This window comes from Haliotis cracherodii, unplaced genomic scaffold (assembly GCF_022045235.1).
Source record: "Haliotis cracherodii isolate W230 unplaced genomic scaffold, xgHalCrac1.p SCAF_9, whole genome shotgun sequence".
In the NCBI taxonomy this organism is placed as follows: domain Eukaryota; kingdom Metazoa; phylum Mollusca; class Gastropoda; order Lepetellida; family Haliotidae; genus Haliotis; species Haliotis cracherodii.
Window position 1 is genome coordinate 12,866,814 of NW_027266343.1, and position 14,747 is coordinate 12,881,560.

Genomic DNA, 14,747 nt, shown 5'->3' on the forward strand with positions numbered 1-14,747 from the left:
GGGTTTCCATTTTAATAAGGTTTAACTGTTTCCAACCTGTGTCACTGTGAGATTTCCTCCCATACCCATGTCAGGATGTCACTGAACGGTAAAAAGGTCTTCAGAAACCCATTCTTGTCGTAAGCGGCGACTAACGGGATCGGGTGGTCAGGCTCGCTGACTTGGTTGATGCATGTCATCGATCCCAATTGCGTGGATCGATGCTCATGATGTCAATCACTGGAGTGTCTGGTCCAGACTCGATTATTTACAGACCGCCGTCATATAGCTTGAATATTGCTGGGTGCAGCGTAAAGCAACAAACCAACCGAACCAAAATTGTAAAAAGAGTGCATATACCAAAACCAGAAGAATTTTGGATTTTTAAATGAATTTCAAGATTTTTGGAGATCAAGTTTACCTAATACAAACATGGGACCTTTATAGTTGTCAATGATTATGCAACACTCTTAGGGTCTTCTCTTGTTTGTAATATATAATCCAACCCCTGCAGCGTTTAGCCAAATAAGGGGGCAGTGGGTTAGCCGAATTTCTGGTATCCCCCACCATGATATTGCTGGAACATTGCTAAAAGCAGCATAAAACCATACTCACTCATTTATTCATATAAGTGGTGGTGGGGTAGCCTAGCGGTTAAAGCATTCGCTCGTTATCCCAAGGACCCGAGTTCGATTCCCCACATGGGTGCAATGTGTGAACGCATTTTTGGCTTCCTCAACATGATATAAATAGAATATTGCTATAAACGGTGTAACACCATACTCATGCTAATCAAACAACCCAATGAGATTCAGGGTAGAAGAAATGCCTGGTATTTCCTGCTGGACATAAGAGCAAATTTAGAGTTGTTTTATCCATTTTTTCCATTGCTGCCATACAGTCAAACACTGGATTGCCATGATTATTTAAAGGTGTTGTGAAAAGGTTATGGAGAAAATGGCCCGTTCGAAAAAAAAAGGCCACAGCCAATTTGGAGGAAATGGCCCCAAATTTTAGTGAAAATGGTCCCGAACCGGAGCTAATGGTTCATTTATTAACTGACCCAAAGAACAATAATTGAACTAAACATCTTAACAATGAATAGGCTAAATCACTAACAATTGTGTTCTTTATGTCAAAGACGTATATAGATCTATATATGTCTTTGTTTATGTATTTCTAAAATTTTGGTCCTTTTTCTCCAAACTTTTAGTTCATTTTAACTAAAAGTTTGGTCCATTTTTGAAGAGGCTATTTTCTCCTGAACCCCTGTGAAATGGCTGTAATATTACTCACTACTGTGTAAAAACTATTCACTCTCTCTTATCAAACAAATATAATACTACCGTAATCAAATATGATGATATCCAAGACTTTTAGTACAGAAGCAAAAACAATTTGGGGGTTTTAATTATCAAAAGACCAACTGTATATTTTTTTGCGTCTTGATTATAGAAAACTTTGTTTCGATCATTGGGGTTCGAACCACTCTTTCTGCATTTTCTGAAAAAGTGTCTCCATTGAGGCTAATGTCACTTTTGTCAGATTTGTGGCGGCAGGAGTTGCTTCCCTTGCTATCTGTGCCGACTGATAGTTTATAAAAGAATCTATCGGTCGGGATGAACTGCGAGGTGTAGCATTGTATTTCCTAGTCGGTGTTGTCAGTTCCGAAGTAAGTTACAGGCCACACATTCACATGAAATATTGGTCAAAATAGTGCATAGATCTAGAACATAACAAAACGTGGACATTCACGGAAAGAAACGGGAACTTGGATTTTAGGAACACCGAACAGGTGTCCGTGCGAGCTCTTTATACGGGAAGTTTGAGTGTTAACAACACTGGTTGTTAGTGAATACTCTCAGCTTGGCGGGATCAGTACAGGCAGGTCCACTAGCGGAATGGCTGACCACAGTCCGGTGACAGCGGGACATCACCACACAGGTAAGATACTTCTACTGTAGTCTTGTACAACTGAAACCCTATTTGCCCCAACGTCCTAAATCTAAGCATACTCGAACCTACAAGTTGATCAGAATAATGTATGGAAGGTGTGTTGCTAGCAGGTCTGTATGGAAGCCCGTAGCTGCAATATAGATCTACTTTGTTTTTCTTTCTTGAATGCTCAAGACACTTTGTTGAAATTTCAAGATACTAATTTGAAATTTAAATTAACTGTTTTGAAAATTCATGATACCATGTTAAAAATTCATGATGGTGTGTTGAAAATTCATGATACTGGGATGAAATTTAAATATAATAAATCATGCTTTAACACTGTTATTGCAATTTAAATTTAAAATTATTATCTTGAATTTTCAACACACTATGCAGTTTTATTTGTTCCCCAATCAGTGGATCCGTTTGCATTCCAGTTATCATTCTCAACTCCCTGGGGAGTATACAACCCATCCTGGTGCTAGGTTTTTACATCCACCTCACAAATCTGGTACCCCATTCCCGCTGGGTGAAGAGAGGCACATGTGAACTAATTTCAGTCACATGCCCAGGGTGACACCACACGTTTTGACACTTGTGTTTAGGGTGTATGTACGTATTCGTGTGTCCACCATTTAGTCATCCTCCATCGGACGAGTGGGTTGTTTTGAGTGGACAGGGTGTTTGTACTGTACACTAGGGATAGTGACAACACTGAATACCTGTAAACATTGTTTACAATCTCAGCACCTGGCGTTTTTGACTTTTTGCCATTCCACCTCTTATTCAGTATGGAGGCTACGAGTAAGTGAAGCATCTGACTTCTTAAAAATGAAAGTTAACAGGCAGTTCGGAGTGGAAAATGTAAGTTCACAAATAAAACCCTGTCATTTTTATGAGCGTCATTCAATCTACATTGATCTATGACCCATGAAGATCCGTGTTAGAATAGTCTTCAGCAACACATGCTTGCCTTAATAGGCGAGTTTATGTGATTTACCGTATTCAACGTGATAAGCCCAATTAGCACCCCTTCCGATTGATCAATGTACACAAGACTTATTTATTTGTGTATAATACGCACTCGTGTGTTATATGCACCCTTAATTATAGGTAGTTAAATTCTTGAAAAATATATCTGTCGTATATAAACATTTCAGGCTGTCAGCATAAACAACAGACTTTATCTTTCAACTCTGTTTTTTTTCACCAAAATTCCATTCTGTTAAGAGCCCCTATTTCTAATTTTGAGAGCACCCTGGGCGCTTATTACATTGAATATGGTAAGCAGAATGCTCATTGAGAGCACTTGCTAACATCCCTCTTGCTGAAGGCAGACCAAGGGCTGATTGGTTACGTTAAGAATACTACTATACTGCATGGCAGACCTGTGTAATCGTGTTATCGGCATGAGTGATGGAGGAACAGTGTACACAAGTTTGTGAAGAGTTGATGGTGATGGATAGTCTTCTGGGCTGATCAACTTCATTAGGTTTTTAGACAGGTGATCCAGTTGACAATATCAAAGAGATCTCTTTCAAGATCGCCAGATTATTTTGCTCAAGAAAAAAATCATTTTTTGAACATGTTGATGTTTCTTTGTTGTTTAATGCCAGACTCAGCAATATGGCGGCGGTCTGTAAATATTCAAGTCTGGTCCGGACAATCTTGAACATTTCGAACAAATGTATTTGAAATGATTTGTGAAAACATACAGGAAAATCTGTTGCTGTAAGTCATTGGTAGCTGAATTAAATGTTTATTTTGTTGAAACATGGTGTACGGCATTGTAATTTTACTTCTCTGGTTCAACATTTTGAATTTCTTAGAAAGTGATATGTCTGGTTCTGGGTGGAGTGTAGTGGTGCTGTCCAAATGTTAGCCTGCTGCATGTGATACTGACATTAAAACGTCCTCAATCATGGCAATCTTCAAGTCACTGTCAAGTAAAGCAATACTGTTTCCATGGCAACCAGGGAATCATTAAGCAGAGAGGAAATACTAGGGATTTAGAATAATGGGACCCTAGTTATCTTCTGTAAGAGATATAATGATGGTAGAGGCTTTTCTTGTTTGTTGTCATGGTAATGGTTTTAGTATTATTATGGGGTAATATTATGTTCATCATGTCTATACTTAATATATTAATTGAAACCAATTTTCCGTTTAATTTGAGTTAAGTTAAAAGAAGTAATGCAAACCCATTTTTAGGGACATGATGCATGATATATAGTACTAAATAGGTGCTTGTCCAAGTGATCTTCTCAATCTTAAAGGCAGGGTAACAGACAAGCCCGCTAGCTGGGGTCTGTCTGGTGTAAAGGTATCCCAACGGCTTATGTAAATTTGTGTGTATGTTTGTTGTGTAACGCCACACTTGGCAGTAATCCACTTGTATAATGTCGGCATGTACATAATGGCATCTGGATCAGACTGTCCAGTGATTGATATTATGAGCGACAAGCTAGGTACAGTGGCATGCAATCATCAAAGTCTGATCCAATCCAATTAGATACCTCTTGTTGCATATGTTGCTAGAGCAACCATTTCTGACCCAGTATTGATCAGTGAGTGGAAATTAGGGCTTTGACGGGTAACTCGGGTATTTACACTACAAGTCGCTAATGTTTGTATTTCTTTTAGGGCTGGGACGAGTCCAAATTTACTACCCGGGTACCCACGCCCTATTACCCGACCCTACACGGGTACCTGCTGTAGGTCTCAAGAGTGGGGTACAAAATGGCCGATTGGGAATTGTTTTACTGCAGCCCTGGCAAAATGTATTTAGATACACGTAGTAAACAATCTGGTCATGCAGTTGACTGATGTTTTATCTTTATTCAAACCTATAAAGGTCAGAAGGAATGGGTGCATAGTCAGAAAGAAATGTGAACATAAGTGACTTGTAATGTAACCATGGAATTCAAAATAAGTTTTATCATCAAACAATATATCACGTGACTAAACCACAGGTCCGGGTAGTCCTGTGGGTGCCCGGGTCCTACTCAGTACCCACCCGACCCAAGTACCCGAGTTACCCGTCCCAGCCCTAATTTCTTTCTAACTTATTTGTTTGTTTGTGAGTGAAGGTAATATTTCTGGTGTTGTTTTTTTGTACAGTGTAGGTACAACTGTAAATTGATCTCTGTATGTGTTAATATACAATGCATTTTACTTAAAATTGAACAAATATATGTCATAGATTAGCAAAGACTTGTATCCAATGATGTACCACACAGTTAGAATGTCTGAGAGCAGAACAGAATGACGTTAAGGATTTCATCGTAAAAAGGAAAATAAAGTCAAGTTGCTATGGTTACAGTGCCTTTCAAATAAACGACTTCTGTATTCGACGTAATAAGCACCCAGGGCGCTCTTAAAATTAGGAATAGGGGGCTCTTATAATATAATTTTGGTGGAAAAAAAGTTGAAAGATCATAAATTTCGTTGTTTATGCTGACAGCCTGAATAATATAAAAGAAAAGTCTATGCATTTTATACACCACAAACATATTTTTCCAGAATTTAATTGCCCGTAATTAAGGGTGCATATAACACACGAGTGTGTATTATGCACGATTAAAAAAGTCTGGTGCACATTGATCAATCGGAAGGGGTGCAAATTGGGATTGTCCACCAGCCAATATATCACCAAATATCGCTGTGGGCGCTTATTAGATGCGGGCGCTTATGATGTCGAATACGGTATATATGTTGAACAGTTCGTGAAAGGAGACAGCTTGAACATTAATATTGTGGACTGGAAAAACCAGTTTGGAGGAACACATTCTGTAGGCTGGGAATATGTCACAGTTGAACAATGAACATATCACATGGCTGGATGTTAAATGTCAATCAACCATGACAGCAAAATGTCCTAGAACAACTTGATATAGATAATTTTAGGATTTGAGTAGCTAAACAGCATTTTGTGTGAATATTTTTGAACTTAGGGACATTCTTTCATGAGTTTTTTATTTATTTCATTAAGTGTGAATGTTGGTAGATATGGTGATGTCTTGGTATAATGGAGTTATTGCTGATTCCATGAAACCATGGAACCATGAAACTAATCACCATGTAACCATGGTAACCACACACATTTCACTGATACCAGGAACAACAAAGATGAGGCTTTTATGCATCATTTTACATTATTTCATTGTTAAATAAAATGGTATCATACTTCTGAATTAATTTATGAAAATACCCATATTGAAAAAAATACTTAGTTTGGAATTCTAGATAAATGCATGAAATACATGCCCTGTGTCTGTATATATGATGAAGTTATACCGTAGCTGAGCAATGCATCTAGGACATAAGTGTGATCCTATTATAGGTAAAGCTCTGCTTATCTCCAGGCTTACAGTGACACATCATCAGGACGGGTATGGAGACTATGAGACCTGACCCAACCTGTCCACTGTAGATGTTGTCCATTAACTAGGCTTGTCTTCTGCATGAGATGAAGACCTACATATTGATTGTCAATATTGGAAAGTGTAATGCCAGGATAAAACAGGTTGTAATTAATGGGTATTGGGTGTCACAATGGATGATCACTAGTCTACAGGGTTAAAAGCGGCGTTAAACCCAACTCACTCACTCACTCATTATTGGGGAAGAATATCTAACAATTAAACACACCAATGTTCCCTTTAAATACACCAATGTTCCCCTTAAACATGTTAAACACACCAATGTGCCATTACATGCTCTTTGACCACTTAAATACACCTATGACCCCTATCAATACAGCTGACCTGCTAAAATACACCAATGTTCCCCTTAAATACATCGACGTCTTCTTAAAGACATCTAGGACCCCTTTCAATACACCTATGACCTCCTTAAAGACACTTATGCAGGGTTCACAATTTAAGAGAAGTCTGTCGTGACTCATAACAGATTTGTTTCGTGTGAACCCTGTAGTCCTGACTGCAGTTTAAAATAACATTGGCTGCCTTGCTCGCCATGCTCACCCCACTAACAACGCGTCCCAACAGCTTTCTATTAAAATTGCAAGGGTGTACATTTGTATTACGTTCCTAATTGCTACTTCAGGCCAAACCTATTGACAGCCTGTTTGGATTCCGGGTTAGAATTGGTCCCAGCAACCTATGTTAGCACATGGATCGGGTTTTCAACCTCTGTGACTTCATTGATTATGTGTCATCATACCCTGATAGAGGGAATTGTTTCACGATCTCACGATTCTCTGGTCTAGAGTCGATTATTTACAGGCTGACATCATACAGCTGGAATATTGCTGAATGTTGTGTTAAACCACAAAACACCGAGAAAAAAACCCACACGTTGTTGACCACAGTTATTTCAAATATCCTGACGTACCCTAATTTCGAACGGCTAAGATGGCATTGCTGATATTTTGAGGGATGAGTGAATCAAAACTCAAATTCTGCTTCATACCAGTAGATGATGTCTTCAGCAATAGAATTCAGCTACATTCCGAAAGAAAACGTGACCGCCATTACTTCGTCTGTCAACTTCTGCTGCACTCGTGTGACGTCACCTATTTTCGAACACCTGATTGGTTTCGTACTTTAGCGGGGTTTTCGTGATTGAACAGATGTGTTTTCGCGGTGTACAGGACCTCACATGAACCCAATGTTGACAGGTCGAACGCATGCACTCTCCTGGTGGCAGTATGGATGATGTCACACCTCTCGTTGTAGCGACAAATAAATATCAAATACGGCTGTTTGAAAATAGGTGTCATTAGAAAATAGGGTACTGGTCAATACACAACCAAGTATCACAATTTAGTATTTTTGGCTTCAAATTAATACCCGATGAAACATATAAAATAATTTGCTTTGATGTTTCAACAGTGTTAGAAATTGGCACCAAGTCTTATAGTCCTTGCCAAACTGGCTAACAGTTAAGGTATCATAAGGACAAGTAGAAATTTGCCCTTTTTAAGGGTTTTGCTGTATGTTATCATTATAAGAACCAGTGAACTAAAACTGTTAGTTTCTGTTGCTGTTCAATCATGTTACTTTACTAGTGACAGTGTGATCTGAATTTCTTGTGAAATTGTTTAAGCTCTAAGAATATGACTTGACAACCAGGAAAACATCAAGAGCCAAGAGCCTCCCTTAGTAAAAAATCTAACTTTGAGGTCTGCCTTGTCATCATGACTACAGAGAAAAATATCAGGCGTTTAAATGGAATTTTTATGTTAAAAGTATTATTTGGGCAAAGGGAATTTGACTTGAAAAGTCTTATTTTGACCATGTTAACTACTTGCCTATATGTTGTGATTAGTGGCAAGAAATCTGAGAAAAAATAAGTTCCTTGAGATTTCCTATGTACTTGTTGTGGATGGCATGATGTCGTAGATGGCATGATTGAGAGTCAACAGTGAAAGTCATGTCCAGTTATTGTAAGCATGCTAGTGTCAAGTAATTGTAATCTCTCTCTCTCTCTCTCTCTCTCTCTCTCTCTCTCTCTCTCTCTCTCTCTCTCTCTCTCTCTCTCTCTCTCGACAAAACACAAATGATATTAGGATCTGTCTGATACATTCCTTTTCTATGCAACTGAAACAAATAATAGAGACGTTTAGTTTATGTTATTAATGAAGAAAGAAGTTTGATTATATAGTAAGATCATTTATAGACATTTATGCAGAATCCTTCCAGGCTAGACAGCCCCTGTGGTCTAGTGGTGAAGCGTCCATCTGGAGAGCGGAAGGGCCGGGTTTGATCCCTTGTTGTGTCATACCAAAATACCTTAAATGATGAAACTTGTTCAGTGTTCCCACTGGCTTTTGAAACTGCCAGTTCTTGTGGACTGGCATCTCTAAAAATTACCAGTCCCCCCTAATTTTTGCCAGTCCCAACTTTCAACAAATAAAAAAAACGTTTTTTTTCTTTTAATTCTTTCAACATCATGTTCAGTGCAAAGATGTCATCGCTGAAGTAACTTAGTTAGATCTATCCAAAATCCATTCCATTCCATTCACACAAACTTCAGTCACAATTTTCTCTTCTTTTTTTAAACATTTGAGACAAGTCACTACAAATGGATATTTAACCTAGAAATAGACACGTGGAAACCCTGATGGTACCGGACAAGCTGGCTTGAATATCACCGACGTTTTGTTCAACAACAAAGATATATAAGGTACTTTATTTGCCGGTCCACAAGGACTGGCAGTCACATGAATTACCTGTCCAAACCTATTTTTACCGGTAAAAAACTGGTAATTACCGGTAAACAGGAACGCTGCTTGTTGTCACCCTGCCTGGCTCTCGGCGTTAAGGGGCTAAAACAAGGACTGGTTGCCTTGGAGTCAGTGTTATTACTTGCCCGTGAAGAGATCACCCGTTTAATAAACATACAGCTTTATTAAACATTGTGTAATACCAAAACGCGTGCTTATGTACTCTCGGAACACGTTTCACGAACAAATATTGAAAGCTCTCAACATCCCTTGGCGTATTCAACGACATTGTGTGTGGAGATGATAGATCACTGGGAGGAGCTTATGCACACTCGATGACCCCAGCAACCTTGTTGCTAGGCTGACGTCACATTGCTTTGACTCGCTGATGGATCTTGCAACAAAATTCAACAAATTACGTCATCGGGTATTGTGACGTGATTGTAAACGTAGAGGTGCAAGGCCCCGTTCCACAAGGCGATCGTACTCCAGCACAACGACAGTCTTTAGTCTAAGTTAAATTATGTGAGTTGTGATAGCCTTAGCACTACGATAATTTTGTGGGACGAACGCCTGAATTCTAAAGGTGGACCATTGTATGATATTAAATTCATACGTTTCAACTTTTGACGTGTTTGAAGCATTATTCTGTTAAACTCAATTGGATTATGCCATGGATCGTGTAGGTGTCAGCCTATTTACACTCAACAGTATAATTCTAAAAACATTATAAATGACAAGTTATAAATAAAATACTAAACTCGCTCTCGTGTAAAACCAATTTTATGAAACTCGTGAATAGTTGTGGTATCTGACTCGCTTTCGCTCGTCAGATACCAGAACTATTCACTCGTTTCATAAAATTGGTATTACACGGGAGCTCGTTTAGTATTCTATATTTATGTGTCAAAGTTGGGTATTCATGTTAAACTGAGGCATGGTATCTCAGTGGGCTAGCACTATAAAATCGGCATTAGTCGAGACTAGTACAAGCAGACACACACACCCATGCATGCACGTCGCTATGTAAATGCAATAATCTTGAACACAACGTTAAACCCTTTTTGACCTCCCCTCTGTCCAGGCTATGACATTCCTTCTATTGTAGTGCCGATGGTTGAGGTCATAATGGTGTAGTTGAAATAAGTTCATAGTGCCTGAAGGCCACGTTAAGAAGTCATAGTTCTTACAACAATACTTCGGGGCACTGTGTGTTACTGAGACCAGAAATAACCATGACAAACACATGGCAAATGGACCTGTTAAGATCCGGGGTAGAATAGGTCTTCAGCAATCCATGCTTGCCGTAACAGGCGACAATGCTTGTCGTAAGAGGCGACTAATGGGATCAGGTGGTCAGGCTTGCTGACTTGGTTGAAGCTTGTCATTGATTCCAATTGCGTCGATCGATGCTCATGATATCAATCACTGGATTGTCTGGTCCAGACTTGATTATTTACAGACAGGCCTAATACGGCTGGAATATTGCTGAGTGCGGCGTTAAACAACAAACAAACAAAGGGAAGGACAAACTTTCAAAATTTACTACTGCGTAATTTCTAGCCTTGAGATATGGCATTCACTGAGTTGATGCATCAAAAGTCTCCTTGTAGTTGGCCTACTCTAATTCCAAAGGGCACAACTAAACTTCTCTATGAGTGCTAGTCTGTCTTACAGACCCTGATACAAATATATCAACTACAGCCCATGCAAGTCTATAATGTTTGGCAAGTCTAGATTACTGCAGTATCAGGAAAATGAAGAGAATCACTGGGCTCCCTTTTTATTATATTTTTATTAAGATAACTGAACAACTGTTTTTTTTGTACGATATGTTCATTTCAGAGACTATATGTTAGTCTATATGAGTGCCTATAGCACACTTGAAGAAAAAATATGTTTCTATCCCTGCATTCAAACAAACACATCAATATGAAGCTCATGCATTGACGGTTTAGTACTGACTAAGTACCGACCATGATCAAATGTTAATTTAATGCAGCTGCCATCTCATCAATGGCTGGTTTGGGTCATGGACGTCAACTCCATCCATTCCTAATTCCTTAATTCTGATTGTAAAACAAATACTAGTGCGTGCTTCTATCTGATGGGTTAAAAAGTGGGGTTAAAGGGAATTCGAGCACTGAAATCCGTAATGGAGAAATCTCTCAAATCTGTTGATTCCGGAAGTAGAATCAATGAGCCCCAAAGGGCTATTTCTCTGACTAAACCCTTTTATGGTTGAAGTATAACTTTGCCAAATGAGTTGTGTCTGTTTGACTTGTTTAAAATGCATGTTGAGAATGGCCAGTGAATTTCTGGATCAGAATCAATTGCAAGAAGATCAAAAATAAGATGACATACGGTATTTGATGTAATAAGCACCCAGGGCGCTCTCAAAATTAGAAACAGGGGGCTCTTATTAGAATATTATTTTGGTGAAAAAATACAGAGTTAAAAGATAAATTTCGTGGTTTATGCTGACAGCCTGAAATGTTTATGTACGACGGATATATTTTTCCAGAATTTAATTGTGCATAATTCAGGGTGCATATAACACACGAGTGCGTATTTTACGAGAAAAGATAAGTCTTTTGTACATTGATCAATCGGAAGGGGTGCTAATTGGGATTGTTCACTATCCAATAAATTAGCAAATATCACCATGGGCGCTTATTAGAGCGGGGTGCTTATTACGTCGAATACGGTAATCATAATGATTAATCATGCTTATTCTGCAATATCAATGTCGATCTCAGTACCAGCCTATTCCTTGTCCATTGCAGCCCACTTCAACACGTGTAGAACTCAAGGTCATATGTCATCATGTGGAATTCAGAGGCAACTTATAAGATTTGATATGGCTGTGTGATGGTTCTGTTCTGTTGCGTTGGTTCTGTGTCGTTGTGTACTGAACCAACAGTATGCTTGTTTCCATGTTTCCAATCAGCTAATTGAGCCTGGGATTAGCTGCAATTGAAGACCAGTGTCATTTGACAGTTGTGCATACAATATTCTTATTGAGATAGCTGGAAAATCTCTGTATGAATATGTATGGCTTTGTGCATGTGGGTTAGCTCACCTGGCCTGAAACATCTTCTCAGAAACCGATCTTGTTCCCACAAACGATGACACCCCACTTTGTGCAAGAGGGTTGAATCTGATTATCAATATGGCCGATAGAGTGAAAAAAAGTATGAAAAATTATATGGCATTAGAAAAATTATTCTCCATAGAAGGTTTATGTGGCTCAGTTTAAACTTGTATTGAGTAAATTTAACTGTATTGCTACAATGTTGTACAATAGTACATTAATTCTTGCCGATTTAGAAACAAGTAAGTTACTTGTTTTTTATTTGTTAATATTTTTGTCCTCTGTATTTCTGCCGAAAATATTTGAACAGAAATGTTGACTGCAACGGCTTTGAAATGTCTGTCTTTGTTGACAATTTAGACTTTTAACATATCCAGGTGAGCTACATTGCCATGGCGCTAAGTTTCCAAATGTTGAAATTAATGTGTGATGGTCTGTTTTAAAGCTGTCTTACTTTGTAACATCTGTTTTCCCAAGCCGAGTGGCAGTCATTAAACTTGACGTCCATATTTTATGCTCTCTTATGAAGGTGGCTAGAGTAAAAGACTCTCTGTTTAAAGTGGTCTTGCATTAGACATGTGTTTTCTCAAACTGGCAGTGATGTCGTTTAACAGGAATAACTTTCCCATGAAGGTTCCAAGAGTTTGTTTTGAAATTTTCATGTCATGAGTTTTCTCAGTGTGGCAATTGTTATTAGCAAATGAAAATATTAGGCCATTTATATATTGCTCCATCTTCTCACTCCATACAGGGGCATGCTGAAGTCAGTGCATTCAGTTTCCTCACAATCTCATTAAAATCAGATCTTACTTTTCGCTACCGCTAAACAAAGATCTGAGGACTTCCCATTCCGGGTCACGTCAGCCCGACCTTGAGCAAACTTTGACCGACCAATGGAATGACCAATCAGAAGGCAGCTTTCTCGTGCTTTACGGCACAAATTTCCAATTGCGACTACGCTTCGAAACATATTTTGACAAATTCTCGATTACAAATTTGAAAGCTGAACAAAAAATACATTCTGGAATGGATGATCAAGATTGTAAGGATTCAGTCGTTAAACCCGTAACCATCGTTCGGAATACCCCATGTTAAAGTTTCGAGATTGCATGATTAGAAATCACATTCCGACTGTTACTTTCATAATCTGGTAAGCAACGCACTGATTGGTCAGATGAAAGGTAGTTCTGACATGAACCTTAATTGGATGTCTTCAGATCTTTGTTTAGCGGTAGCGAGAACTAAGCTCTGGTTTTAATGAGATTGGTTTCCTCATTATCTTAGCTGAAGGAAAGACACTTAATTTGGTTTCAGCTTTTTTGTCCATCTTCTTCTCATCATTCTGTTGGGCAGGGGTGGCTCAATTCGATAGGCAGAGTTGTGTCCCTTGGGCACCCCAGAAGCCTATGATTGTGGGTTCAAATCCCGGTTCGCCCTGATTATGTTTTTAGGTGTCAGCACCATACCCGTGCTTGTTGGTTTCACAAAATTGGTAAATGTCTTAGACCTGCATTACGTCGGGCTTTCCTCCCACATTAAGCTGACACGCCGTGATATAACCGGAATACTGTTAAAAGCGGCGTTAAACCCAACTCACACACGCACTCACTCTCATGCCTCTAATGTCACAAATCAGCGTCTATGTTAATTGACAGTAGAACAAGTTACATCTCAGGGTAAAGTCTGTCAATGTGCGTACCAATTCCTGTGTTTATACCTCCATAAACGCAAAAGATATTGTAGTCAATTCTTAAATAATTGTGGTTTCTGTTGGGATTTCATCAGAGATCATTGCATATGGTCAAAATCAGTTTGTTCCAACCAATCAAGTGTCTGCCTGGAGAGCATGGAGAGTGGAAGGTCAGTGGTTCAATCTCTGGCCATGTCATACACTAAGATGTTCACAGATGGTACTTGTTGTGTCCCTGACTGGCACTCAGCATGTAGGGGATAAAACAAGGACATTTTAAGAGTTTTATTTCAGAAATGATAATACTTGATTGAGTTTACTTTGATGGTTCACGTGTGTATATATTTACAGATCAACGAAAGGGTTGAACATTTTTACTAAAAATTCTATTTCACCTGCATCCTTTTTTGGCACATATGATTTATCATTTCATTGTTGCCAATCAATCATCAATTATAATCAATCATTGCTTCATCACGAACATCTATAGATAAGTGGTTGTCACTTCCAAATATGGAACAAGATTTCCACTAAGTGCATGTGCCACTGGCGAGACACATATGTCAAGAACTGTCTGACCGATTCTGATGGCAATCTTGCCCATTAGATTATTTTGGGATGTGTGTGTTGCCTAACTGGTTGTAACAAGTGTCTGTGTGCGTGTGGTGGTGGTGGTGGGGGGGGGGATATAAGGATGATAAGGGGCTTCACAGTTGTGTTTGACCCATGAAGATCCGGGGTAGAAAGAGGCAACCATGCTTGTCGTTAGAGACGACTAACAGGATTGGGTGGTTAGGCACGTCGTATACCCAATTGCGTGGATCGATGCTCATGATGTCAATGACGGGATTGTGTGG

At 39.0% G+C, this 14,747-nt stretch overlaps 1 protein-coding gene across 1 annotated transcript in view; it reads left to right on the plus strand.

Moving 5' to 3' along the window:
* Positions 1-1,565: 1,565 nt before the first annotated feature.
* Positions 1,566-14,747, plus strand: part of LOC139452335 (adipose-secreted signaling protein-like) — a 50,272-nt gene continuing 37,090 nt past the window's right edge. Inside the window, exon 1 of the mRNA XM_071233773.1 lies at positions 1,566-1,923. Within this exon, the coding sequence (XP_071089874.1) occupies positions 1,881-1,923 (43 nt within the window). The 5' untranslated portion in view covers positions 1,566-1,880. The remainder of the gene's footprint in view (positions 1,924-14,747) is intronic.